This window comes from Staurois parvus, unplaced genomic scaffold, assembly GCF_062004578.1.
Source record: "Staurois parvus isolate SC_StPar_1 unplaced genomic scaffold, SC_StPar_1.0 ptg000233l, whole genome shotgun sequence".
Taxonomy (NCBI): domain Eukaryota; kingdom Metazoa; phylum Chordata; class Amphibia; order Anura; family Ranidae; genus Staurois; species Staurois parvus.
Genome location: NW_028318029.1, coordinates 3,335,485 through 3,362,179, shown reverse-complemented (window position 1 = coordinate 3,362,179; position 26,695 = coordinate 3,335,485). Strand labels below are relative to the sequence as shown.

The 26,695-nt window shown below is 40.0% G+C and overlaps 1 protein-coding gene across 1 annotated transcript in view; it reads right to left on the bottom strand.

The window, feature by feature from the left end:
• SLC15A1 (solute carrier family 15 member 1) overlaps positions 1–18,785 on the bottom strand; it is an 82,032-nt gene extending 63,247 nt beyond the window's left edge. The window contains exons 1-6 of the mRNA XM_089679973.1: positions 18,544–18,785; positions 5,539–5,558; positions 4,885–4,969; positions 3,706–3,847; positions 3,374–3,493; positions 1,067–1,166 (exon numbers count right to left, since the gene is read on the bottom strand). Of these exons, the coding sequence (XP_089536099.1) occupies positions 1,067–1,166; positions 3,374–3,493; positions 3,706–3,847; positions 4,885–4,969; positions 5,539–5,558; positions 18,544–18,547 (471 nt within the window). The 5' untranslated portion in view covers positions 18,548–18,785. The remainder of the gene's footprint in view (positions 1–1,066; positions 1,167–3,373; positions 3,494–3,705; positions 3,848–4,884; positions 4,970–5,538; positions 5,559–18,543) is intronic.
• Between the last annotated feature and the right edge of the window lie 7,910 nt (positions 18,786–26,695).

Here is a 26,695-nt window from a genome sequence, read left to right as displayed (position 1 = left end):
AGAAAAGGGGAAAAAGCTTTGTGGGCTTCACCCAGCATATCATTGAGATGGCGTTCTTTCACCATAACAGTGGCAGAGAGGCTCAGACTATGTCTAGGGAATGAAAGAATAAGATTTCACTGATCTCAAAGGGACAAACATAAATTAATAGTGAAACTTAATTTATTCCCATGGCATAGTTTCCCTGAACTGCACATAAAAGGGGTCTAAAGGATCTCTTTACTAGTTCACATCATTTCTACCTCCCTTGCAGCCCTATGCGCTCAATGGAAAATCCATCCCTTACACCCTGACTATATCAAGTACCATAAGCTATGGAGGTGACAAAGTTGCTATTAAATGGAAGCAATGACCAGCTATTTGCTTTTGTTACATTTACAGAGGAGTAGATAAGGTAGGGTAAGGATGGGAATATGGGGGTCTAAACCCCACCCCCCTCAAAGCATCCTGGCTGATGGCTCCTTTAAGTCATGGGAGGCAGGAGGCAGTGTGAGACACTGGAGGTAATTGGCAGGACATGTGGCAGGCAGAGAGAGCTATTGGGAGGCCACAGAGAGAGAAGAAATAGCCCACATGGATGGATCATTCAAGAGTAGGTAAGTCAGATTTGCAAGGGAAACTTTGTTGCTTTCCTAACACTGCTGTCTACCTCTTATGTGTTGTTTCGGTACAAGAACTGTAGCATACAATATGTTACTTAGTACTCAGTGAGTAGGCTCAAGTTTTAAGCCCCTCACACTGTTAGCACATTTTTGTCATAGCTACAACTTGCTATGGCACGTGAAGTATACTGCCCAATTGTGCTCCGCTGGGTGCCCAAGACTCAACTCCGACCAGGAAAAAAAAATGACCTATGGCCATGTACATCTAGATCATACTAGATGTACATATCAAAAGTACTACAGTCAGGATAACACCAGTGTGCCTCTTTTTAACCCCAATAATTTCTGCCTTTCAGCCATTTACAATATTTGTATAATCCCATGAAAACATGAATACAGGGTTCGAATTGATTTATAATGTACAGAAGGAATTAAAATTATTTTTTTCAGTGGTGTTCTCATACTTGGTGTTCCTCAAACTGGTCTCCTCCAAAGGCTGCTACACAAGGCTTAATCCCTCCGGTGCCAAAAGCAATCAGGATGAGGCCAATCATTGATAATGCACTACAGAAATAAAAAAAATGTAATTCTTTAGATCTGTTAAACAATACGCTCATAAAGTTCCTTGTCTAAATACCACATCCATTGTGTAATATTTTACTGCTCTGGTAAAGTACATAGAATAGAACATACTTTCATGCATGGTAAATTTATCCCAGTACTGTGTGGCCTATTATGTTTGTAAGACAATACATGGCCAAACTTGTCCTGCCTTAAAATAATAATAATAAAAAAATAAAACATTAGAAGACTATCCTGATAAAACAATGTTTGGCTGTATCAAATAAAAGGCACAGTGGTTAGCAATGCCTATTAGATGTCTGATTGAATATTCTTCTGATTTTAATATTCTTATGCTCTTTTAATTTATCGCTCATTGCCTTTGATTGTGAAATCTGGACATGGAGCTTGGAAAGTTCACTTTCTTCTACTATAGGCCAAACTAACTCTAGCAGCATGTAGCTTTGGTAAAGTGCAGTGTACCAAAATACGTCTAATATAAATGAATAGTGCAATTCACGTGGTTAACAACCTTTTCCTGCAGTTTACAAAGTATGTGTATTTTTCTGGCTTTATTTTGCTGTAAGTGATTTACCTGACATAAACTTCTGCAAGCACATATAAAAAGTAATCTGATGTTAAAAACATGTACAGAAACTGAAGTAGAGGAATAAGTAAAAACTGAGGTAAAATGTCTGTATACTAACATTTTTGCGCATCTGACCAACACACAAATGAAGTTATATCTAAACTGTACACAACCCCTATATCCACCCCAGCATATGTCGTGAAATGGACCACAGACTTAGCCCTGGACCTTTCTCATGAGGACTGGTTGGACATTTGGCAAACAACTCCCAAGGCCTCTCCTAATGTGGCTACCCTGGAGACCTCCTATAAAGTTTTATTAAGATGGTATTTACTTTCACACAGGACAGCAAAGTGTGCCCCAGGCTATTCACCCACCTGTTTTCAGGGATCAGGGGAGCCTAATACATATACAGTATACACACATGGTGGACTTACTCTACTGTACAGTCCTATTTAGAAGAAATATTCTCAATTCGTTCTTCATTATTTGCTAAGCCCATTTCACCTAATCCACAAAATCCACAAATAGCCCTGTTAAATGTTCAGAAGCTGTTCAGAAGCTGTTCAGAAACCAATGTCATTTCCTCTTTTTTTATCACAACTGCTGTGAAACAGAATATAGTTAAAGCCTGGAAGATGCATAATGGCTACAAAGAATCGTGTCAGTCAGATGATACATGATACATGCCAAGATTGAGGCAAAGCTTCAGGACAGGGTGGAACGGTACACTAAAATTTGGCAACCTTGGATTGACGACATTTTACCTCCTGATTTTGACGCCTCCTTTACAGAGCCTTAATTGACTCTACACTTTTCCCTTTTGATTGCGTTCTTGGAACCGTTGCCGGTTCGACCCTCAAAACCATTCATTTCCCTTAACAATCCCCTCCTTCTATTTTATTCCTACCATCTTTCTATCACCCCCTTTTATTGACTTGAACTTTGATGCATATTTCGCCAACATTGCCTGGTCCCCAGGAATACTGATGATTGTTCCTGGAAAAGATATATGGGCCATGGCTGGGGTGGACCATCCAGCTTTCTAGCTTCTTTTATATTTAAATTGTGCAATATTTTGCTGTGTGCCATCATCTGTCAGATTGTTACTATCCATCTATCGATCAGCCCCCTGTGTTGGGATTACTGTTTGATCCTACCTGTTAACAAAGTTTATTCCTGTATTTCTCCCTGTGTGGAGCCAATTCTTACTAGTAATAGACAGTACTTTGCATGTGATGGCTTTTGTGCTTCTCAATAAAATATTTGAATATGAAAAACTGAGGTAAAAAGAACCCTCTTCCTTCAAAATGCTTCCACATCCCACAAAAGTTGCACATATATTCTGAAAGTGTAAATGAAACCTTAAAGTATCTGAAATCATTATGTCACCATATGAAGTGAGTCACTACAAGTAACATTGTCATTATTTTGTTATCTATTTCTCCTAATGGCATCACAGCCTATATAAACTAAGCCACTGGCTGCACTGTTCCTCAACAAACTGAAAATAATATTCCTTTTAGTACCAAAGAAAAAGGTTAAATATTTTAAAAAGCACATAGTGACATGACTAGCAATAATATCAAGCCTCATATGTTGGTATGGTCAAATAACTTACACATGAATACTTAGGTTGTCTGGGGTTCCATCTCTGTTTCCATCAGTTATATCATGAATGGCACTTACAGACATAACAATCTGCCCTACAGTGTAAACAATGGACAGGTAGATGATGGTCCTATATATAAAGAAAAGATATCCATAAATGCAAAGGTTCATATATTATCATCTGTTTAATATTTGTGCAGTAATAGATTCATAAACTATGAAATGAGGGCTTAACATACTGTTTTTCTAATAGGAAAATAAAGTTTCAAAATATAACTAATCCATTTAGGTATAATAAAAATAGTGAATTGTGAACATTCATGTCATTACATAAGCACTTACTTGAATTTTCCCAACCAAGAATCAGCAACGATAGCACCAAGAATGGGGGTCAGGTAGCACACAGCAACAAAGGTATGATAAACCACAGTGGCGAGGTTATTGTCCCATTGTAGAAAGTATTTAAAATAAAGTACCAACACCGCTGCAAAAAGGATATAATTTAAGTGAGCACACTATTTCAATATTAACTGCACATTTTATTGACGTTACCTAACTATCCTTAAAGGGAACCTGTACTTTTTGTCAAAGTGTCAGATCATATAAAAGCCCGCTGTCCCCACTCTATATATTTACCTTACCAGCCATCAAACAGCTTTGTATGAGATAGGACCTAGTAACTGGTTTCTCAGGTTATGACTAAGCACGGTCAGAGTGTGAAACACGTCGATCTTGCCTTGTTCCGCTGTACCCCACTATGTGATGTTTTGTTTTTAATGAGAAGTGTACAATAAAGTCTGAGAATAGTGCAGCTAATATGTGTATCCCTGATCTTTGGTTTATCAGGTACCCAATGCCACATCAAGAGAGGAGAGGAAAGAGTCATATGCTCCCCCATACCCAAAAATACCAGGTATTTCACTTTAATACCATATGGGAAATAGGTTGGTGAAGTAGCCAGCAGAAGTCAAGTATAAGCACTGGGGAAGAACAGTTTATTAGGCTTACCTCCCCATGCAAAACTTTTCATTAAAACTCTTTATAATTGCTAACTATAAAAACCAGTATAAAGGAAATCTAGAGGTGATTAATGCAATTGTGGGTATAATCAGTCATATTTGTATATTCATTATTCATGAGCCACATGTCTGGGGGCTTGACCTTTTGCCTACATACTTTATGCTAAAAGCTGACCCTCTTTCTAATCTCAGAAGGTTGTAGGGTGTACATTATGTATACAGTATTTATTACTTTGTCCTGAATGGTCTCAGTATAGTTTCCTGTTAAATATGTGGACACCTGTCACCCCAAGATCTGCCATTGTGACTTGGTTTAATTTATTGAATCCGTTTGATCCATTCTGATAACATACATATTTTTCTGAGAAAAACAATGCACTGCTAAATAACTTCTTTTAAACTTCTTAGCCTCTGCTGTTTTCCAGAGTTCTCAAGCTAACATACATACAATGCAAAATAAATATGAAAGAGTAAATCCATCTGCTGATATAAAATAACATACCTCGCATTCCATAGTAGGAGAATCGTTCACAGAATTCATTGACAACAATAAAGAAGATACTTAGTGGATAGCCAAAGCAACCCGGCTGGAGAAAAAGAGAGAAAGCTTATCTATACTGTAATAACATCTTCAAAAGGTTATTTCAGTGTTAATAGTCAGAATATAATAATAAAGTTATTTTGTAAATGTTGATGAACAATAAAGTGTCAGATGATCAGTATTTCAGACCCCCATTATTAATGATAAAATACAACACATTTTGCCTTTACAATCTAACATTAACTAATATTTATTAAAACAGTTTACAAGTTCAGTAAACTGAATTTATGTCAGTTGTCTTCCTGTCAGTTGTGATGACGCACATGCGCCTCATCAAGGGCACGAGAACAGACCAAAAAAAGGACATGCAGTCATTTTTCCAACACAGTAGTACATTACTTTGCATTGTGGTGCACTGCAATGCATGTGCATCAGAGCTGCATTGCCTTAGCACATTGGAGTGCCATGTAAAATGTGCAATACAGTTGCATTGGCGTGTACGTTACTACAACACACCTGTGTTTCTGCCCTAAATGAAGCAATCTGAAAAAAGTTTGTGATTGGTCATTTTTAATCTAGAACGCATTCTAAATATGTTACACAAAAAGCACTTACCACTGATTTTTCACCCCACCCTGTGTAGAAAAAAGAAGATTGGTTATAGAAAGCTAAATAAGTGAACATTCTCTTCCATTAAGTATTTGTTGTAAATAAGTGAAGGAGCACAAAAATAACTATTTCTAGATTATGAATATGACTATCACTAGTCATACTTTTTGTCATTAATAAGAGTACATTATAAAAGCCTTGGCTATTTTAAGGGGAAAGGTGGGGTAGGGGGACTGGGGAAGGGTTAGTGCTCTAACAGGTTTTTATTGCTGTCTGCATACATGCTGCAAAGGTTTCCCCTATGACACCTCAGAAAGTGAGGGAAAATCTGCTAAAACAAATGCAAAGAGACAGGTTAACACTTTTATCCGCCCCCCCCCCCCATTTTTATTAATGTTTTGTGTCCCCACCAAAAACCTTTCCCTTACATACTTTTACATCATATGACCATATGGCCATAGACGTTAAATCTACTGAACAATGGGAGAAGACATCAATAAAAACCTGAGATTTGGATGACATTTGAAACCATCTTCCCATGGTACTGTGAATTCCACAATGTAGACCAGTTTGGTTGTTGTGGACCACAGGACCATGTTTGGGCGGAGAGTTGTAGCCACAATGTCTGGAGGAAAAACACATCCATTTTCAAATCCAGACTGATGTGCTGGATGCATATATGCTTTGATCTTATTTGATGCTCTGGAGGTTGGTCTTTCTGTGCACATCATGTAATATGGACATTCCTTGTCTATAAATTTGAGAGAATATTTCTGGCGGTTTGCCTCTATTCCAAAGTGAATGAATGCTGGTTATATCCCCAAATGTAACACCCTTGGGTGAGGCCCACAAAACATCCTGTAAAATGGGCCTTAGAAATGCAAGTGCTTGACAGAGAGATCAAGCAGAATCTTCTCCCAACCACTGCATTTGTTTTTTAGGGTGTGGGTAGGAAGTCATAAGTGGCTCTAATGAAAACATTTATCCACAATCCAACCATCTCCCAGATGTCTTACCAACTCCATTTTCCAGCTAAACTATTGGTCCTGCATGTCCATTAAAAAAAAAAACATTGGCTTGTTGCTCTCTCTGCCCCTGTCTTCTCACCTCCTCCACCACAAGCTGTATCTTCTGCACTGATGTTACCTTGTGCCACTGAGGAACGTTTGGGACAAGCTCAAAAAAAGCTCTTCTATGTTCAACCTGGCTAACTATTCCCCTGAAATGAAGAACAGGCTTCGCAGTCTTAACAACTTCTGATGGAGTCAGTTTTCCATTCACATACAGATCTTAAGCATCATGGAAGTGGAGGCTACTAAAAAGGACCCTACCTTGTGGACTCTAGAGATCATACAAAATTCACACTAATTAATAAATAATAAAAATAGCAAAGCTCCTATAAAAGGACTGTTTATTATACACAGTTGAAAAACCACTTGCCATAGTCTATTAAATGTTCAGGATGGGGCAGGTTTTTTTTAGTGTCTGTGTGTTTTCAATACCAAGGATCCCTAGAGGAGGTTGAACAGAAGCAGAGAGTTATGATATCATCCATATAAGCTCACATTGGTGGCAATCGCTGACCAAATTAGATGTTCTTCTTCCTTCACCAATTTAGAGGCTCTGTTAATAACCTTAATTGCCATAGTGAAAGCCAATGGGTAGATGATGCACTCCACCATACTGCTCACTTCCAGTGGTTGCCAATCTGTGGTAAAGTCTGATGTTGTGAGACAGTTGTAAGCCCTTAAAGTAATGTTGTCTAGAAATGCTGTTACTACAGGCACCTGAAAGAATTCAAAAGCAGTCCACAACTGGGGATGGGGAACTGATCCATTGGTATTGGCCAGGCCAAAGAACATGTTAGTCGTCATTTCATGCTGGTATGTCCGAAGCATCCTGAGAAGTCTGCTATGCCAGCCTTTTAAACTGTTGCATCATTTCAATGATTCTCAGTGATATGTCAGCTGTCATAAATCCCCCATGAGAGAACCTCACAACAGAGATGCCATTACTAAGATTTTTCAGAAAGGTTTTATCAGAAATTACAAAGGTAATCATTGGAGTTTGTTATAGGCCTCCCAGTGTTAATGAGGAGGTGGAGACTCAGCTCCTTGCACAGATCGAAAGGGCTGCAAGGGCTGGGATAGTGATGATAATGATTATAACTACCCGGAAATTGACTGGAGTAATGGTACTGCAGGAACAGTTAACAGCAAAAATGTATAAACCTACTACAGGACAATTTTATGGTAAAGTTCATAGAGGCCAGAACAAGGAATGATGCTCTGCTGAAGTTGGTAATCTCATACCATGCAGAGCTTATTACAAATGTCCATATAAAAGAACATCTGGGTAGCAGTGACCATAACATGATTTCATTTATTGTTAGCTGTAATCATCAAGCACATACGGGAAAAATAAAAACGCTCAACTTTAAGGAGAGCTAATTTTCCAAGATTGAGAGCTTCTCTCCAAGACTGGGAGGGAATATTGGCATCGATGAACACAACACAAAAATGGGAGTATTGGCATCGATGAACACAACACAGAAATGGGAGTTCTTCAAAAAGACTGTATGTGAACACATTGCAAAATATATTCCCTTGGGCAACAGCCAAAGTTAAAAAATCCATGAATAATAAGAAAAGAGCTTTTATTAAATATAAAAATGAAGGAACGCTATCATCGTTTAAACATTAGACAGAATATAACAGAATATGCAAAAAAGGAAATAAAGGCCACAAAAATTGAAAACGAACGACAGATTGCAAAAGATAGCAGACAAACCCCAAAAAATTCTTCAAATATATTAAAAGTAAAAAGATCTGTTCCGAGCATGTAGGCCCTTTACAAATTAATCTAGAGTAAGTGACTGGGGACAAAGAGAAGGCAAATATATTAAATACTTTCTTCAGCTCTGTGTATACAAAGAAGCATGGGGGAGCTCTTGTCCATAATGGGCATGGTATTGACACAGCTCCAGATGATCCACATTGGTTCACAATTGATATGATCCAAAAATATTTAGACAGAATAAAGGTGAATAAAGCACCTGGACCGGATGGCCCATGGACCATGAACACCCACGGGTCCTTAAAGAATTGAGCTCTGTCATTTCAAAGCCATTGTTTGTAACTTTTTGGGACTCTTTAATGCCTGGCATAGTACCACTGGATTGGCGTAAAGCCAATGTGGTGCCTATATTTAACCGCTTCTTGACCGCCCTATAGCAGATATACTGCTACAGGGCGGCAGGGGTGCACAAAATCATGAATATATAGGTGATTTCGTGTTTCCGGGTGGGGGGTGCACGCGAGTCGCGCACGAGCCCTTCTCGCATCACCATTCACGGCTGTCAATCACCGGGTCCCAGCCGGTGATTACCCGCGGGCACTTAGTGATTACCGAGCATCTCCAATGGGCAGGAGGATTGATTTGTTTACTAACAGTCCTCCTCCCTGTCAGCTTGGGCAAACTGCTATGGATGGCTGTGCACAGCACAGCCATCCAGAGCAGTGTGCTTACAGTGAAGCACCAACACACCGCCCCCTAGGTAAAACACTCCCTGCACACAATTAACCCTTTGATCACCCCTCATTTTAACCCCTTCCTGCCCAGTGCCATTAGTACAGTGATCAGTGCTTTTTTTTTTAGCACTGATCACTCTATTGGTGTCTCTGGGGATGTCAGCGACAACAAGTCAGTGGCCCCCCAGTGTCAGAATGCCTGCCGCAGTCCCGCTATAAGTCGCTGATCGCCAGCATTACTTAAAAAAAATTCCAGTATCTATACCGCCATTTGTAAATGCTATAACTTTCACTTAGACCAATAAATTTACACGTATTGGGAAGTTTTTTTAGCAAAAACATGTAGCAGAATACATTTTGGTATAAACTTATGACGAAATTTGATTTTTAAAATTTTTTTACTGGACATGTTTAATAGCAAAAAGTCAAAAAAAAAATTTTTCTCAAAATTGTTGGTCTTTTTTTTTAACGCACAAAAAAAAACCACACAGGCAATAAAATACCACTGAAAGAAAGCTCAATTCATGGGGAAATAAGGACGTAAATTTAATTTGGGTGCAGTGTTGCATGACCGCGCAATTGTCAGTTAAAGTAACACAGCACAGTAACACAAAGAATGGCCTGGTCAGGAAGGGGGGTAAATCCTTAGGTAGGCAAGTGGTTAAAAAGGGGTCAAAATCTTTACCAAGTAATAATAGACCTGTTAGTTTAACTTCTATAGTTGGGAAGATACTGGAGAGTTTAATAAAAGACCACATAGATGAGTTCTTGCTGGAAAAAAATATTTTAAGCAACAGATAGCATGGATTCATGAAAGACAGAAGTTGTCAAACAAATCTGATTTCTTTTTATGAGGAGGTGAGCAAAACCTTGGACAGAGGGATGGCGGTGGATGTGTTATACTTGGATTTTGCAAAAGCGTTTGACACAGTTCCCCACACATGGCTAATGTGTAAGGTAAAGTCTACAGGCTTGGAAAAATCTGTATGTAAATGGATAGAAAACTGGCTAAAAGATCGTATTCAGAGAGTAGTGGTTAATGATTCATACTCTGAATGGTCTGGGGTCATCAGTGGTGTACCCCAAGGTTCAGTGTTGGGACCCTTACTTTTTAATATATTTATATATGATATAGGGTCTGGGATTAAAAATCCCATTTCAGTCTTTGCAGATGACACCAAGCTGTGCCGTGGAATAACGTCATTACAGGATGTCTTCAATTTACAAGCTGACCTCAATGCACTGTTTAATTGGGCAACTATGTGGCAAATGAGGTTTAATGTAGATAAATGTAAGGTGATGCACTTGGGGTTAAGAATATGCATGCATCATACATACTGGGGGGGGTACAACTGGGGGAATCAATGGTGGAGAAGGATCTGGGAGTTCTGGTAGATCACAAGCTTAATAATGGCATGCAATGCCAAGCTGCGGTTTCTAAAGTGAGCAAAATCCTCTCTTGTATTAAAAGAGGTATAGACTCCAGAGAGAGAGATATCATTTTACCCCTGTACAAATCATTAGTAAGACCTCATCTGGAATATGCAGTTCAGTTTTGGGCAACAATTCACAAAAAGAACATTGGGGAACTGGAGAAAGAACAGAGAAGGGCAACCAAACTGATAAGAGGCATGGAGGAGCTCAGCTATGAGGAAAGATTAGAGGAACTGAATGTATTCTCTCTTGAGAGGAGGAGATGAAGGGGGGATATGATCAACATGTATAAATACATCAGTGGTTCATATAGTGAACTCGGTGTGGAGCTCTTCACCCTGAGGTCATCACAGAGGACAAGGGGGTACTCTTTACATTTGGAGGAAAAGAAATTTAATTTTCAAACACGGAAAGGTTTCTTCACAGTAAGAGCTGTAAAAATGTGGAATAGACTCCCTCAAGAGTTAGTTCTGGCAAGCTCAGTGGATTGCTTTAACCACTAGCCTACAGGGCATTTATACCCCCTTCCTGCCCAGGCCAATTTCCAGCTTTCAGCGCTGTCGCACTTTGAATGAAAATTGCGCGGTCACGCAACACTGTACCCATATGAAATTTTTATCATTTTTTTGTGACAGATAGAGCTTAATTTTGGTGGTATTTAATCACCTCTGGGTTTTTTCTTTTTTTTAAAACAAACCAAAAACCACAGAAAAGTTTGAAAAAAAAGTTTTTCTTAGTTTTTGTTATAAAATTTTGTAAATAAGGGATTTTTCTCCATCACTGATATGTGTTAATGAGGCTGCAGTGATGGGCACTGATAGGCTGCACTGATGGACACTGATAGGTGGCACTGATGGGCACTGATAGGTGGCACTGATGGGCACTGGTAGGTGGCACTGATGGGCATTGGCAGGCATCACTGATGGGCACTGAAAGGCAGCACTGATACATGGCACTGATATATGGCACTGATAGGCAGCACTGATAGGCACCACTGACTGGCACTGATAGGTGGCACTGACTGGCACTGTTAGGCGGCACTGACTGGCACTGTTAGGTGGCACTGATGCACACTGATAGGCAGCACTGATAGGTGGCACTGATTGGCATTGATAGGTGGCCCTGACTGGCACTGATGGGTGACACTGAAAGGCAGCTCAGATGGGCACTGATATGTCGCATTGATGTGCACTGGTAGGCACTGATATGTGGCATTGATGTGGCACTGGCACGAGGCACTGATGAGCACTGACAAGGGCACTGATGGACACTGACAGGTGGCGCTGCTGGGGCTACACTGATCGTCAGGGCACACTGATCATCAGCGCTCTGATGATCAGTGTACATGTCCCCTCTGTGGAAGCCGATTACCAGCTCTCCTCTCCTCACAAGCTATCAGAGTGACAGCTCTTGTGGAGAGAAATGCCGATAACCGGCATTTCCCTGTTTACATGTGATCAGCTGTGTTTGGACACAGCTGATCACATGACCGAGCCGAGATCTTCAGCTCTTTCCGTGATCGGTGATCCGCTGTGTTCGAGGGACACAGCGCACCGGCAATCGTCGCGTTGCACGCTCCATGAGCCACGCATGCGCGGTGAGAATGGTAGGACGTCATATGACATCCTCCCAGAAGGAGAGAACCACCTTGTGTCCGTCATATTACTATATGACGGGCGGGAGGTGGTTAAAAAAGGCCTGGATTCTTTCTTAGATACACAGAATATAACTGGATACTAACATTTATAGGTAAAGTTGATCCAGGGAATATCTGATTGCCGATTGATGATTTCTCCTGCTGGAACAAATTGGACCAAGCTTTGCTGGGTTTTTTGCTTTCCTTTGGATCAGCTGTAGGTGTAGGATTATAACTTTTTTCTATGGTTGAACTGGATGGACATTTGTCTTTTTTCAGCCAGGCTAACTATGTAACTATGTACCTGAAAACGTGGAATGTGGACAGTAAACACTTAAACTAAAAATGTAAATGTAATTAGAGAAGTGATGGATGAAAAGAGCACTGTAGATTGTGTAATGCTGAGTGCTGTTGGCTGCATTACACGGAAATTAAATTAATTTAACATTTCTTTTGTCAGCTGGGGGCAGGTGCGGACTGACCATTTGGAAACTCGGCACTGCCCGAGGGCCCAGGGTCAGTAGGGGGCCCCATGAGATGCCCCTGGTACCTTTTTCATAGGCTTTTTTGAGTTTGGTCAAGGACACAGGGGCCCCATGATCCCCTATTGCCCGGGGGCCCCATGAGTTGTCAGTCCGCCCCTGGCTGAGGGTTTCCTGCAATACCCTTATACGGTATATGAGATCACCATATATCCAGCAAGAAGGCCAGGGTTGATATCAGGTTAGCTTCTAGTGAGTAATGAACACTAACAATGGCACCACCCCCTGTGTTCTTCTATATCAGGATAATTGGACATTGTAAATGAAGCACCAGCGTCATCATACCAGACAGCTAAAAAAAAATTTCTGCTCCAAGGAATTAATAATTTATATTCAGTTCCCCATTAAGGCCTCATTCACACAGGACATTTTAAAAATGCTCCTCCTCTTGGCAGCAGCGTTTTGACAGGAAAAATGTCTGACACTTGTCAAAGTGTCTGAGGCTCCATGCACACGGGGTGTTTTGATAATGCTGGTAACGTTAGCTGTGTAAAGTCATTTTAAAAATGTGAGTTTTCCGTTTTTATTTTGCTTTTTGTATTAGTGTTTAGCCGCCTTTAGCAGCGTTTTTCCGCACTTGCATTTTTTAGCATAATTTTTTTTTACCAAAAATGCTGTTTTGTGGCGTTTTACCGCATTTTTCAGTGTTAGAGCGTTTTTACAGCTAAAAAGGTCCTCTAGAAACCCATTAGTCCTGGGTTTTTTTTCCTGACAAAAACGTTGATTACAGTCTATTTGTACATGGACACATAGGATAACATACTGGTAGAAAAAAACATCAAAAGCCAAAAACAGCAGCTGTAAAAACGTCCCGTGTGCATGAGGACTAACACTTTTACAAGCATTTAGGCACATTTAGTCCTCATGCACACTGGATGTTTTGATAATGCTGGTAACATTAGCTGTGAAATGTCACATTAAAAATGTGAGTTTTTCAGCTTTTTTAAGCGTTTTTGCATTACCGTTTAGCGGTGTTTTGACGCTTTTAGAGGCATTTTTCTGCATTTGCAGTTTTTAGCATTTTTTTAACCAAAAAAACTTTTTTGGGTCAAAAAAGTAAAAAAACACTGCTTTGTGGCATTTTGCCTCATTTTTCAGCGTTAGAGCATTTTTACAGATAAAAAAACTCCTCTAGAAACCCACTAGTCCTGTTTTTTTTTCCAGACAAAAAACGTTGATTACAGTCTATGTGTGCATGGACACATAGGATAACATGCTGGGGGGTTTACCAGCTGTAGAAAAAAACATCAAAAGCCAAAAACAGCCGCTGTACAGACTTGGGCTTTGTCTCCTGCTGCAGGAAATGTAGTTGGCTTCAAGGAGATCTGATACACCTCCTAGGGTGGTGCCCCAAGTTTAAAAAATACTGGGCAGAAATTATTACAACCCAGTGTAATGGGTACCCTAATGGAGGCAGACCTTGTTACCTGTATCCTTGGGGAATTGTGATTCTTCCATGAATATGAATCTCTAGCAGTTTGTAGAGCACTCACCCCCACTACAGAATGGTAACAAGACCTAAATAAGTGTGTAGCATATGAAAAACACACTATCTGCAAAACACCATGCAAAAATGGACTGTAAATGGTCCCGCTGGCTAGATTACTCAATCTCTATAGACATGTGACTAGTTAAATGACTGTTCATGGTTCTAACTTCATTAAATCATTCTTCATCTACTCTCATTGAACAAATATATTTTATGGACTGCATATCCAAGTATAATTACTGATCTGCTTTGACTGATCGTGAACTATATGGTATTGTATCTTTCCTTCTCTGTATCTTGTTTGACAACAAACAAAATCTGATTTATAAAAAAGGTAAAAAAAAAAGCTCCTTTTTGTGTTTAATCCATAGCTATATCAGAGGCTGACAAAACAGAAGCATATTTTTACCAGAACAAATGCAAACTCAAAAACGTGATACAACATCACCAAGAGATAGATGAGGTGAGTTAATAAAAGGAAATAGTCTTTTCTTTTGGAAATACATTTAAATCAGCCAGACGTAAATAATATTATTAATGTGCAATAACATTTTTAGGAACTATTATTTGTAATTTTTTTAGGGAGCTGCAGGTGCCATGTATAGCCTGCCAAATAAATGGATGGCCATTATCTTGTATACACCTCGATGTTTCTTTGCATAAGTATTTACCCATGCATGTGCATCCCATGTGGAAGTTTCGGGAAATATGTTGGATGTGCATATGTAGGTTAAAGCTGATGCAAAGCATAAGGGTGTACAAGAGTACGTCCACATACACCTATTCACTTGTATGGAAGGCTGTACACAGCACTTGAGGCTCCCTGGGCACAGGAAACACTGGGAAATTTATGCCCGGCATATAAAATGCCTATATATGGCATGTCTGTGTACATGAACCCTAAAACACTTAAACTAAAAATGTAAATGTGATTAGAGAAGTGATGGATGAAAAGAGCACTGTAGGTTGTGTAATGCTGAGTGCTGTTGGCTGCATTACATGGAAATGAAATTCATAGCAGCTATCTCTGGTCAGTTTCACAAGATGGAGATCATAGCACTCATAAGTGAGCACTTTGCCTGCACTCTCCATATCTATCACAGATGTGTTATCTTTTAGAGTTCTAATCAAATGTACTTTGAGTTTCAATTATGTGCAGTAAACACATTTTAAGCAGATTGCAGATTGTTTATAAGCTCAGTTGCTCATTATTTATCTAATCTTTGCTCTGTCACTAATGGAAATAAAGCCCAGTTCTATAAATCGCAGTAATAGTCGGAATTTTGCAGTGCTAGTTTATGAAGATAATAATGGACCATAGGCAAGATGTGTTTTTGATCTGCAATGTGGTCTTGCAGTACTAGATGCTGGTTTCAATGGAGCTCCATACATATAGACTCCATGATATCCCAGTGCTTGTGTGGTTTCCTACCACATTGTAAAAATGGAACGTCAGTTTATTGGCTCCCACCCAGCATGGTAGTGTGCTTCTGTATGGAAGGGACATCATAATTCCTGCTTAGGAAGGAGCTAAGATGAATTGTCTGAAATACAGCACTGCAGAATATAATGGGGCTATAAATGAAATAGTTTTCAATAAATTATTTTCATTGATCTATTTACATTTATTTTATACAACCATTTGGTTTCTGCATCTTTATATGTTTCATATGCTTTGGTGTCAAATTCTTACGGACTTTGCTTGCTCAATATGCTATAATTATTTCTGCATATAATTCAGTTTCCAGCTTAGTCTCACAAACATCAGGGGAAGTGGTTTGGAGGCAAGGCAGTCGTATACTGGTAAGGAAATGCCTTAAAGTGTTTGTAAATCTTTACATATACTCAGTGAAGTGAATGGCCTCAGGTGATAGACAAAGATGAAACAAATCCTCCTACATAAGTTGTACCTGTTTATCTAAAGCGGTCTTTCCACTACATTCATTCAAAGTGCAGAATTTACACAGGATCTCTCAGCTTTGAAAAGCAGGAGGTGGGGAGCTGAAGTTACATCAGTGAGGAGAGCTCTGAGAGCTGATTGGAGGGAAGGGAAACACACCCCATCACACAGCACATGGGAACACTGCTGAGGTTGTCAATCACAGGCTGTGCATTCCCCTGTCAGCATTTATCTCTTGGTGTCAGGAAAAACTTGTCAGAAGTGGCTCATGCAGATAACAGAGGAACAAGGCAGTGGACAGAAATGATGCTTAGTACTCTGGATTGAGGCAAGCATACACTATAGAGGGATATGCTTAGCTCATATTTCAATGTCTGAGGTTTAAAACCACTGGTGCCTAGTGCACCAAGATTACAGGGATAGAAGGGTTTTTTTTCTTGTACTATTATCATGAGTAAGGCCAATCAGACATGTTAGAGCAGTCAGCTATCAGCAGTTTGAGACATGTTCATTCGCTTAGTACCCCATACATATGCATGCTGGGCTTCTGGCTTTTCAAGGGGGAAACAACATTTCTTTTGTCAGCTGGGGGTTTCCTGCAATACCCTTATACGGTACATGAGATCATCATATATCCAGCAAGAAGGCCAGGGTTGATATCAGGTTAGCTTCTAGTGAGTAATGAACATTAACAATGGCACCACCCCCCTGTGTTCTTCTATCCCAGGATAATTGGACATTGTAAATGATGCACCAGCGCCATCATACCAGACAGCTAGAAAAAAATGTTCTGCTCCAAGGAATTAATAAATTCTATTCAGTTCCCCATTAAGGCCTCATTCACACAGGACATTTTAAAAATGCTCTTCCTCTTGGCAACAGCGTTTTGGCAGGAAAAATGTCTGACACTTGTCAAAGTGTCTAAGGCTCCATGCACACGGGGTGTTTTGATAACGCTGGTTGACGTTAGCTGTGTAAAGTCACGATAAAAAAGTGAGTTTTTCAGCATTTTTTAGCGTTTTTACATTAGCGTTTGGTGGCGTTTTGCTGCATTTAGCGGCGTTTTTCCATGTTTGTGTTATTTAGCGATTTTTTTTACAAAAAAAACAATAATTTTTTTTGGGGGGGGGGAGGGTCAAAAAATGTCAAAAAACACCGCTTTGCTGCGGTTTACTGCGTTTTTCAGCGTTAGAGCATTTTTACAGCTAAAAAGCTCTAGAAACCCACTAGTCCTGGGTTTTTTTTCCAGCCAAAAAACGTACCTGCCAAAAAACTTTGTGTGCATGGACACATAGGATAACATGCTGGGGGGTTTACTGGCTGTAAAAACAAAATGTCAAAAGCTAAAAACAGCAGCTTTAAAAACGTCCAGTGTGCATGAGGACAAACACTTTTCCAAGCATTTAGGCACATTTACAAGCTTCAAGCGCTTGGGCATTAATTAATTTCATTGGCCAGAATAATAATTTTTTTCAAGCGCTAAACGCACCTAGTGTTAACACACGTTTAGGCGCGTTTACATGTGTTAAGTGTTTTTTCTGCCAAAACATTGCTGCTCCTGGACACACTGGGCTTGGGTTTTTTTTTTCCTGGTGGTAAACGCTGCTGCTACTAAACGCTTCTAAAAGTCTATGTGTGCATGGACACAGGATAATATGGAGGGCCATTTGGAAGCAGTAAAAAAAAATTTAAATGCCTGATGCCCCTACAAGTGGCTGCAAAAATGCCCTGTGTGCATGACGCTAGTCTTGCAGCAAATCAGTTGCTTCAAAGCATGTTTCAAAAGTATGTTTGTCTATTAGTTAAGGTACCATTTAATAATTCTATCTTTAGACAAAAGAATTAAAATTTATATATTTAGGAATAATTGCATGCTGTATCAAAATCATTCTTGTTAATAGTTATTGTAAGAGCCTGTGTCAACAGGCTTTTTTCCACATTGGATGGGTTTTGCATTCCTTTACATTTTGCATTTCTATGGAACAGCAAAGCCTGCATCAAGCAGGTCAAATGCAAGTCAGAAGAAGGTCAACTGCGTCTGTCAATGACTTTTGAATGATCTCAAACTGATGACAAATTGATGTAATCAACACAAGTCCAAGAACACAGGTCCTAAAAACATGATTTAATATAAGAAAAAATGCAACAAAAACCATGCTCAACAATTCATTTTTACCAGCCAATATTAAATGTGATTTCAGTATAATACAGCAGTTTCCACTTGTAGTTACTGTACAATATACTCAGTAGCAGGGGCGGACTGACAACTCATGGGGCCCCCTGTGTCCTTGCCCACACTCAAAAAAGCCTATGAAATAGGTACCAGGGGCATTTCATGGGGCCCCCTACTAACCCCGGGCCCTCTGTCAGTGGCCGAGTGCTTGAATGGTCAGTCCGCCCCTGCTCAGTAGTTAGCATTCATCATTTTTCTGTCTTTTCAGCTGCTATCACACTAGTAGTAAGAGGACAGGGTTACATACCCATGGCGTGCAGGATACAGGATGATGATGGAGTGGAGGCTGTGACTTTCGGAGAGTGGGAAGAAGTTGCAGGTGTACTTCTTTCTTTTAATGTTCCAGCATTTGGCTGAGGCCCAGCACTAGCTACTTATTAAATATGCTCAGTCAGTCCCTCCTTCTCTTACTTTTTTCAAATATTTGAGTGTCATAGGGATGTCCTCCACTGTCCAGAGAGCACAGTCCAAGGGTTGTTCAAAGGAGGACAAGGAAATGAAATCTATGGGCTACAGCACAGAAACACTGATAGATGTCAATTGTTTACAGTGGCTGCTGGCAATATTGTGCAGCATCAGGTGTGTATGCTATGTGGATCATAAGATTTTTGGTACACTGTAAAGGGAGGCTAGAACACAGCCGTGTCTGACATTTTAGCATATCAGAAGATGTTGATGCTAAGATTTTGAACAAAGCACTTACAATAAAAATGTTCTCATCTATAATGAATATTAACAGGTTGGCTTTGTGAGGTTAACACGTATTTATTATATGGGTTAGTTACAAAAATAATTGCAAGCAACATTGTTTATTGTCTTGCTAAAACCAGAACCTTTTTAGGGCAGTTCAGTTCTGTTGGAGCACAAAGTTAAAGTGGAACGCCACTGTCCCAACCAACATTGACTATTTCTAATCCGTATGCTGCTAGCATTAGTAAATAGCTGGGAAGGTATATCATGTTTACTTGTTTTAAACTGTTTTTGTATTTCTTCAGTTATTTCTTGGTTTCCAGACCTTGGTAAATGATGCCATACATGCCAGGAGTCTTCAGGAGGAGAGAAAGGGTTTTCTCAGCTAAGCACACCCTTCTACCTGCATGCCTGAGCTAAGGGCAGATGGATTCCAGGAAGTAAATGCTACATGACGCATCTACCCTTACTCAAGATGACCACAGCCAGAAATGCTGGGGGTGTCTTTCAGAGTGATTTCATAGCAAAATAAAGCATGGAGACGTGAAAGAATGGGCAAGTTAACGTTGAATTCTGAAAATGAATTAAATAGCGTTTTTGGTTTGTGGTGTAATATCACTTTAATAAGATGTATGCTTAGTTGACATTTTTGGTACATGGCATCTACTACACTAAGAGTGTGGTAACTAAGCATATAGGCAATATAGACCCCATGGAAAATGCAAAGTCCGTTTTCAAATGTCTTTAGTGTTGACAAAACATGCACTCATTATCTATAGAAACGTATCAATATATGTAATTACTTACATACTACTCACATTACCTGAGCCTTACAGAAGGTGAATGGTGCAAAAGCCAAACAACAATGAAAGTGAAAGGGGGATACCTTTTTTTGTGCTCCCCTCTTCCATGGGATCATGGAAGTGGCAGGTTTTTATTCCCCTCCGTAACACCAGAAGCTCATGAGGGGCTTGTGGCAGGTCAGGTAATAGGGCAGAATGTTCTAGAAGAGCCATGGGCAGCTCAAAACAGGCCTGGATCAAATTTCAGTGGTACTGAAGATTGGTGCTGACTACAGCACCCAGTGGTACTCCCCTACATTGACCCTCCTCACACTGGAACCTTTCCCTGTCTCTAGTACTATGTCTCTGCCAGGCATGGTTCCTCTCCCTACACCAACCACTCGCAAAATGCATGCCAAAGCTAGTAGGGCACTGCTATTTATTAGCACTGCCCTCAAACAAAATGGAAGCGGAAGGTCGCTGTCCAATCGGACACCTAAAGAAGCTGCAGTGGAACACCTTCCCACTAGGTCTCCACTCCATCCCTGAGCAGCAAGGCTCTACTTGCTAGATGGAGAACTACACCTTCCAACACACTGCTGCCATGGAAGTTCCTTGGGAGAAGAAAGTCCCAGTGAACAGCAGCATCAGGAAGTGGTAGAAGATTCACTGGAAGAAGATCTGTTTCCAGGTGAGAAGAATCATCCAGCAGAGGGCCCGCAAAGAGGAGGTGCTGGCAGCACTGAATATACTCCCCTTCACCAAGAAAGAGCAGTCACAGAGCAGGCATCTGGGGCCCCTCTAAAGGAAAGATCTTCCAGATTCAGGAGCCTAAGAAACCAGCAATAAGAAGAGAACAGTAATCTGTTTTTAGCCAACCCAGCAGCTGGAAGCTTTGGCACAAGCAACTGCTTCTGCTAGTGGTTAGTGCATTCACCTTAAATTACTTAACAGAATCTCTTACCATGATGGTGAATGAGTAGAACTGCAGCATCCCTAGGAGCAAAATTACAGCGCAATAATACTATAGATCTCAGAGCAGTCCTGAAACTTGTCTTAGGGAAGCAAATTGTCACCATTAGGATTTAACCTTTCATTTAATTAAAAAAATATGGCTAGGGTAGTTTTCATAAGTACTATCTTTTCTCCCTATCACAAAGCAAATTATTTTTAAAAACATAAAAAGAATGATAAGTGTGATGATGATGTGAGCAGGTCTGTCAATAATTCCTTACAGGAATTTTGCATTTATTCAAGCATGATGTATGAAAAGTTCCCAGAAACTAGCTCCAGACTTTTTTTTTAACATATCAATATACTCTTAGAGGTGTACAAAAATTTTGAAGGATTGTATGGTTCTTTCAGCCAGAAATTAGCCAATCATCCTATTTTTTATGCTCTTTATTGCAAGGGAACTCTCAGATACAGAGCCAATGAGAAAAGAAATATACAACAGGTCTGCACATGAACATAATTCAGACACAATGTACAGTACTGAAATCTGAGCTTAATACACACAGTCCACGAAGCTGCCATTAATGAGGGTGAAGGCAGAGAGAACTGTAAACCTCATTTTAGGTCCTCATTTTATCAATAAGACGTGTCAAATGTAACAAACAATGGAGTGTGTTTTGCAAACAGGGCATACTAAAGAGTGGGAAATAATAAAGGAGAAAAGGGTGGGGGGGTTAAGGAAAATGGGGGGGAAAAGGTGACAAGAATCCCACATAGTCTGCAGTAGAGGTGGACTGGGACACAACATTATGGATGCTAACAAATCCAGGCTTTACTAGAAGAAAAAGAAGCAGAAGTGGATCCACTCTATCTATTGTCCTATAGGAGACGAGAACTATGCTCCAATGTAGTGCAGTTTTCTCACCAATAAAACCATTTTTTTTATCTTTCCCCAAGAACACAAGGAGGTAGTCAATTTCTCAATTTGATTCAGATTGTTGACACATGAGAACCATTAAGACAGAGTAGGTACTGAGCTTTGCTCTGATCACCGTAACTTACAATAATGTACACAATGTCATATTTAAAAGTAGAAGGTGGCAAAGGAAGTCTTCTATTCCTCCGCTGTTCTGACAGATGACATTTATTGCAGTGTGTGGCAGAATAAGTGAGTAGTGGAAGACTTCCTTTGTTGCCTTTTATGTTTACAAATTACATCAGCAATCGGATGAGTTGCCAAACCCTGTGCCGAGGCTTACGCTGATGTAGGTCTTGATTGGGTATGGTGGCTCAGTATAACTCTTAAACCATGCTTAAGTGAGCTGTCAAATAATGTTTTGATGCCAGATCATCTGTCCCTTTGTTTTGTATTGTCCCTTTGTATTGTTTTCACCTGCCTTTTCATCTTATCCAATGTATTGCTTTGGTGATTTCACCATGGTGTCTATTAGTTTTGTTCAAATACATCTGGGATATGTTTAATCCTTATTTTATAATGTCTCTTATCCAAATATTTGTATTAACCCCTTAGTGACAAAGATTCTTCCATCATGCTGAACAAGGCTGCGCATCATTAGTAATAAGACGCAATTGCTTGACGGATGTCTATTAGAAAACGTACCAAATAAAGAAATTCTGGGAAATTACAGATAATAAAGTAATGTATAGTCTATAGATGAAAAAGTTATATGCAAATTAATTGTTTTAAGCTATTATTGGGCTTTCCATTTTAGTCATGTGTACCAGTGCATGAAAAGAGCGTTTTCTGCATTGCCTTATTATATATGCTATAATGTACGTTCATTTTTCCGCACAGCATCAGTATGCCATGCTTTTGTTTCCTCCTATGCAACACTTTATTCCATGAACTATTCTGTACATTGCTATTCCCACCTCCTTATTTCATATGCCACGCTGTATACTCCTTATTCTGCAACACTATGGTGCCCTGTGATTTCTGGTTATGCCCTTGGGCCTACTGTACACACACTAGAGATCTGATTTGAGAAGCTCTCCTTGCTGCAATGCTGTCCTCAAATTAGATCGGCATATACAGTACTGGCGCTGAACCTACTCTCTGAAAGTGCAGTTCCAACAATTATCTGATCAGGTATGCACATTATACAGTTTCATACCTTTTATTATTTAACTGTTTGTGGAGACTGGTGGGAAAAAGCCACCACTGGATGTGAAGGCTGGCCAGACTTTTCCTCCTCAGTCCCCACAAACAATTACAAATTACAAAAAGGTATTTACGAAACCTAGTAAAACCAAGTCATGGTACACAATTTAAAGGTATGAAGGGAATGAGGGGCACAAGAGTTTATTGGGCACAAATAAATGGCCAGCACTGGTACAAGTTATTACATCCGTTAAATACCTCTGACAGAGCCTGGATACAGATGCTTTGCATGCAGGGTCAACAACTCTGTGGATGCTGCTAAGCACCCAGTGTATATGTAACCAAAGCATAGATTGGTGTAGCAGAGTTTTGAAGAAAGGGACGCAACTTATGATTTTGTACACAAGTCCACTGCATTCAGAAAACTAACCTGAAATAAAACCTATAGAATTATTCATCATCTGTCATCCCACAAGGGCGTTTTTTTAAATGACCAAATAGATGGCTAGTTGTCTTGTCATATAAAGTACACCCTTTGAAGAAACCTTAGCAAAAATAAGGCTACTGTGGCATGATGTGTCAATAGATAAAGTCAGCCTTTAGGTTACTCCCAATCAACCCTCAGTGCTGTATTTTCTCTAGTTTTTACTTTGATGAAAAGTCTTTTTTATTTTGAAGCTTTTGCCATTTTGGTTGAAAGAGTAGTCAGAGTATCAGTCTTACTATCTGGCGGCCAGTATTGCTCCCTTAGCCCATCTCCATGCATCTCGCAATATTTCCTTGTGGGCTACTGTAGACTTGATGGATTATCACCTGATACCACTTTCCTCTTTGCCGTGGCTTCCTCCTATTCATCACCCTTCATTCCTTAGTCCGACGCTGACGCTACTGCTTCGTCTTTGGGATTCTATTAAATATTCCGCTGGTCTCATTTCCGCCCACCTGCCGTTACTACGTTTGCTACATAATCCATTATTCCCCCCAGGTCATGACAATCCCAGACAGTTTGCTTGGTGGCTAGCCCATGGCTTCCACGATGTACATTCCTTGCTCTCTCCCACTTGGATACTCACCTTTGAAACTGCGCTCTGCTTATGATATCCCATTGCGGGAGCTTTTTGGCTACCTTCAACTCTGCCACTTTATCAATACATTAATACATGCGCATTTGCAGCCCTACAGGTTGACCCCCTTTGAAAGTAAATGTAGACATAAACCCCATGCTCCGGGCCTAATCTCTCTGGTCTACTCCTCCATTATTTCATATAGAATGCCTCCGGTCCGTTCTTATCATCATCGTTGGCAGTCGGAACTCGGGGGCACTCTAGATCAGCAGGATTGGCAGACCATGACCCAAGCATTATCTAAATGTTCTAGGAATGTTACACGCCTGCTCATCTGGCTCATTTTATCCCCACATATTCCCCAACTTGCTTTCGGGGTTGTCAACAAATAGGCATGATGGTCCATATTTGGTGGACTTGCCCCAAGGTGTGCAGATTGTGGATCAGGGTTTATGCCCTTCTCCGCACTATGTTTCACACAGACATTAAGCGTAACCCGCATGAAGTGCTCTTATTTAAACCATTAGTGGGCCTACTTCGTCCTGAACGGCAGCTGGCATCGCATTTTTCATGGCTACCAAGCTGACGATCGTGAGGGTTTGGAAGACTCCCCTCCTCAGCTTTGAGGCTGTTAAAAATTGGATGAACTTTATAAGGGTTAATGAAAAGCTGACGGCTATACTGTTAGACACCCCTCAAAGTTCCTGCAGACCTGGCGTCCCTGGCTTGATATAGCCCAAGCGTCGAGATTCGACCAGTCCCTCTTGTCGATATAAAATTTACATATTATTTTCTTTTTCTTTTTTTCCGTCGTGGTCCCCCGGAGCCCTTTTCTTTGTTTTTTTTGTCTCCTTTCTCCTCGTTCCTCTCTTTCCTTCTGTTTAGTCTGTTTTTACGATATTTGTGCTGATTGTGATTTCTGCCTTGAGTGCCGTACCAGCAATACTATATTCATATGCCGGACTACATCGAGAGCCCTGCATGTGGAGTACCAATATGCATTCAGTGAGGCTCCATCTTCCATCTTCCCCGCCTTCTGTATGCTGATATAATGACAACTTTTTCTTTTAGTTTATTATGTCATTGGTTTCCAAATGTCTACCATTTTTGCAACTTATTGTTTTGTTTTCCTTTTTTATATACTTGTATATTATTGTATATTATTCATCAGAAAAGTTGTATGTTTTATTCTTGTCGGTCAGTGCATCTGCTTTTGACTGATTCTCTGCTGTTATCTATTCTGCAATAAAATTTTTTGTAAAAGAAAGAGTAGTCAGAGTAGAGCCAGGTTACCTTTTTATCATTCTTTATTTAGAGGCTCTCTATTCATGGGCCCAGATGATGCTTATAACTGGTTAACGTTTTTAAAACATATTTTTTAAAAATTGAAATTGTTTTTGTATCCTCTAGCTCATTCTAAAAGAGTTTTTTCTACTACTCAATTTTTTTAGAAGAAAGAAAATAACACTTAAAGATGTGCAATCTCTTCTAGTCCTTTTAGCTTTCGCCACAGGAGTCTTGCCAGTTATTTTTCAGATGATTATATATATGTCAATTTTAGTCTTAAAATCACCATATTTACATACTGGAAGCAACAACACCATATGGGAAGATATGATTCAGTCAAAAATTTTAGATTCCAAGGGTAAGTTAGTTTGGCAGTATAAATTTTTTTTAGACAAAGATTTTTGTCTTTTCACAGACACAGCAGGACCACTTGAATTTTCTGTGCTCTTGGGCAGGGGCAGACTGACAACTCATGGGGCCCCCGGGCAATAGGGGATCATGGGGCCCCCCATTATGCATGGAAACTCAAAAAAGCCTATGAAAAAGGTACCAGGGGCATTTCATGGGGCCCCCTACTGACCCCGGGCCCTCGGGCAGTGCCTGAGTTTCCAAATGGTCAGTCTGCCCCTGCCCTTGGGTAAACATTGGTGCACAGAATCTTGGAACTATAGCTGGCAAGGTAAAGGCTATTTAAAAATATAATCGTACTAAAGTTATTTCCAATTCTAATCATCATCAAAATCTGGGCTAGAGCTCAAGATTGCACAATTTCTTGACAGAATGGAAACAGGGACTGCTAGGATAATGGAAGAGTGCAAGCGCCAGGAAGTTGGATCAGCGAACTTCAGCTTGAGGATCCATGCACACTAGGAGAAAAAAAAATGCCTGAACCTCTAGCAGAAAAAGCAGCACAAAAATGTAGCTCATAATGCACAAGAGTTTAGCAGAGTTTATGGGTGTTTGCTTTTATAAGAGTTTTTTTTTCCAAAACATTCCCCTCTGCTCATTTTTCAATGTAAACAACAAACACCCCTAAATGCCACATGAGTGCGTTTATGAGCATTTAGTGTTTTTTTCTGCCTGAAAACTCCTCTTAAAAACACATTTGTGATCATTTTTTTCTGCATCTAAACTTTCATCATGAAATATGCCTCTAGACGCTCTAATGTGCATGGACACATAGGATAACATTGAGCTGCTTCTACAGGCAGGATAAAAAACCCCACAAAACTCCTGTAGAAGCAGCATTTATTTAAGCCCAGCATGCCTGTACCCTTAAAGTACTGATGAAAGATGAGCAGAAGCATACAGTTAGGTCTTAAGCCAAATTTGGTAACAGCCAGACAAGAGATACCAAATCATGAACAGAGCCCAGGTCAGAGACAGGCAAGATTTGGGAGCGTGCTGGCAGCAGAATACAAAATCAGAAGACAGAAACTTGGCCGAATGTCCATGCTGAGTTCAGTAACATGGATGAGCAGCAGACATAAGCAGGCAAGG